This window comes from Nannospalax galili, unplaced genomic scaffold (assembly GCF_000622305.1).
Source record: "Nannospalax galili isolate Female #2095 unplaced genomic scaffold, S.galili_v1.0 scaffold3296, whole genome shotgun sequence".
In the NCBI taxonomy this organism is placed as follows: Eukaryota; Metazoa; Chordata; class Mammalia; order Rodentia; family Spalacidae; genus Nannospalax; species Nannospalax galili.
The window spans coordinates 195,147-197,571 of record NW_008337641.1 but is presented as its reverse complement, the minus strand read 5'-3'; the positions used below and the strand labels follow the sequence as shown (position 1 = coordinate 197,571).

Here is a 2,425-nt window from a genome sequence, read left to right as displayed (position 1 = left end):
CAGAGGAGGGCTTCGGATTCCCCTGGAACTGGAGTTAAGGACAGTTTGTAGCTGCCATGTGGGTGCTGAGAATCGAACCCTGGTCCTCTGCAAGAGCAGTCAGTGCTCTTAACTGCTGAACCGTCTCTCCAGCCCCAGCATAACCATATTTTTATGAGCCCAACTTCTGACCTACTGTACAATTTGCTTTGCTCCTGAGCAAGCTCTCACGGGTTTCTTTCTTGCACCTGTTGGGTTGTTTCTGCCCTCCTTCCAGTTGTTCATGATTACTGTGAAGTGAGATTTGGCCTTGAGTTTGCCATCTCTCCCATCCTGACTGGTATCCCTGCAGATGAATAAGATTATGTTCATCACTCCGTTCCTTAAGGAAAACACCAGGTGGATATGTTGTGGGAATCAGTCTCTTTCACTAGTTTCCCATCATTTAAAATAGTTTCATATTTTCACTTAGTTAAATTACATCAGTTAAAAACAATTAAGTGTGAGCTTTATAGAGAACTGGATTTATTTTGTTTTATCAGGCTGTCTGTGAAGGTTTCCTCAGAATTTTGACCTGCATAAGCTGTCCCTAGAATCCTGTTGTATTGAACAGTCCAGACCACCCTGAACTATCAGGGGCCTTTGCATCTCACTGTATCATGACTCTGAATAGGCTTCTGTTTGATCATTCTTCTGTTTGTTTTTTAAGATATGAACAAGCTGAACATTTTAAGAAAAGATCCTTTATAATTCGTCAGCAAGCCACAAGGAGAAAAGGCAGCTTGGTAATGAGAGATTCCTTTCCTGTTGTAGTTTGAACCTGAGGAGAAAGTCATCTCTAAATATCACTAAGTGCAAAAACTTCGTGTTTCATAGCTTCAGATTTTAAAATGACTCCCAAAAAGATGCTGTTTAATGTTTTCTTCTTTATGAAACATGGTTAAAGAATGATATTGTTGAGAAGTACAACTTAGCAGACTGCAGAAAGTGGGGTTATAAAGCTCGCTTGAGGTGGGACTTAGGAAGATGCCATCTAAAGCTCTTGATTTTTTTTTAAATAAGAGTTTAATTAGCATTTCCTGTTAAGAGTCAGATGTGAAGGACTTCTTCCCCTTGAGCAAACACAAAAGTTTTAATTTTTCTAAGTTGCTGATAAAATATAACATTTTTTTTTGTCTTTTTGAGACAGGGTCTCCCTGTAGCCCCAGCTGGCCTGAACTCCATATGTAGACCAGGCTAGCCTTGAACTCAACAGATATCTGCCTGCCTCTGCCTCCTGAGTGTTAGATATAACATTTTTAGCTTGTACTTACTCTATACATGGGACAGAGAAATGAGCTCAGGTGAAATCATGTTTGTTGTACAAACATGAGGACCTAAGTTTGATCTCAAGCACCTACATGAAAAAAGCCAGGCATGGTGGCTCACTTGCAGTCCCAGTACTGGGGCGGGAAGACAGGGGGATACATGGGGCTGGCAACCAGTCGGTTTAGCCTAAGCAGGTGAGCTCTGGGTCCCAGTGAAAGACCGTCTCTAAAAATGAGGAAGACGGCAACTGAGGAACAATGCCTGAAGCTGGTATCTGGCCTCCCCATGTACATGCACACACATGCAAATGTCTGCCACATGCACATCTACACACATGCAAATGCCCTCCATGCACAAAAGTTTTAAAATGAACAAAAATAAAACATTCTATACACGAGGACCTGGTATTTATGTATTTAGCATGGAACTGGTAAATATCAGCAAGGTAATTGTTTCCTCGTCTGTTTGAAGTACTGTTTGAAGTACAATGTGAGATACACATTGTAAACATACTTCATATGTGTCATCTGGAGTAAAAAGAAAAAGCATTTTTTAGGATGCTTCCAGAACCCAGGTACTCAGTGACTGTGCTTTTGTGTTTGCTGCAGTATGGATTTGCCCTCTTACGCAGGCGGGCACTACAGTTAGAAGAGCTTACCTTAGGTAAAGACAAGCCTGATAATGCTCCGACGCTCAATGAACTGGGGGTCCTCTACTATCTTCAGAATAACCTCGAGTAAGTACCATGGCATTCATAATAAGAAGGCGCTCCCATTTTTTCCCAAAGCTGTTTTACATGTCTATCACGTCCAAAATTAGAAGAAAAAAATGACTTAAAAACTTCCAGTTTCATATTTGATGTTAGCTTATGAACATTCACACCGTTAATGTCTTATTTTCTTTTACATTTCACATTGCTTCTGAACTAAAGTGATCCTGTAGCTAGTCCAACGTGTATGCTCTTAAGAAAAGTGAGTTCATGTGCACATTTTCCTTGAGACCTCACAGAAGAAATTTAAAACTGCAGAGATCCAGTAGAAGATTGTGGATAGCTGCTGGCTTTACCCCATAGTTTATTTGGACATAAAATACTTAAAACATTTGTACTTCTACTTTCTGAAAAATAAGTGCTTTGGGA

The 2,425-nt window shown here is 40.4% G+C and overlaps 1 protein-coding gene across 1 annotated transcript in view; it reads left to right on the top strand.

The window, feature by feature from the left end:
- Positions 1 to 2,425, top strand: part of LOC103733792 (nephrocystin-3-like) — a 52,467-nt gene that overhangs the window by 41,639 nt on the left and 8,403 nt on the right. Inside the window, 3 exon segments of the mRNA XM_029563364.1 lie at positions 368 to 389; positions 573 to 764; positions 1,896 to 2,023. Of these exon segments, the coding sequence (XP_029419224.1) occupies positions 368 to 389; positions 573 to 764; positions 1,896 to 2,023 (342 nt within the window).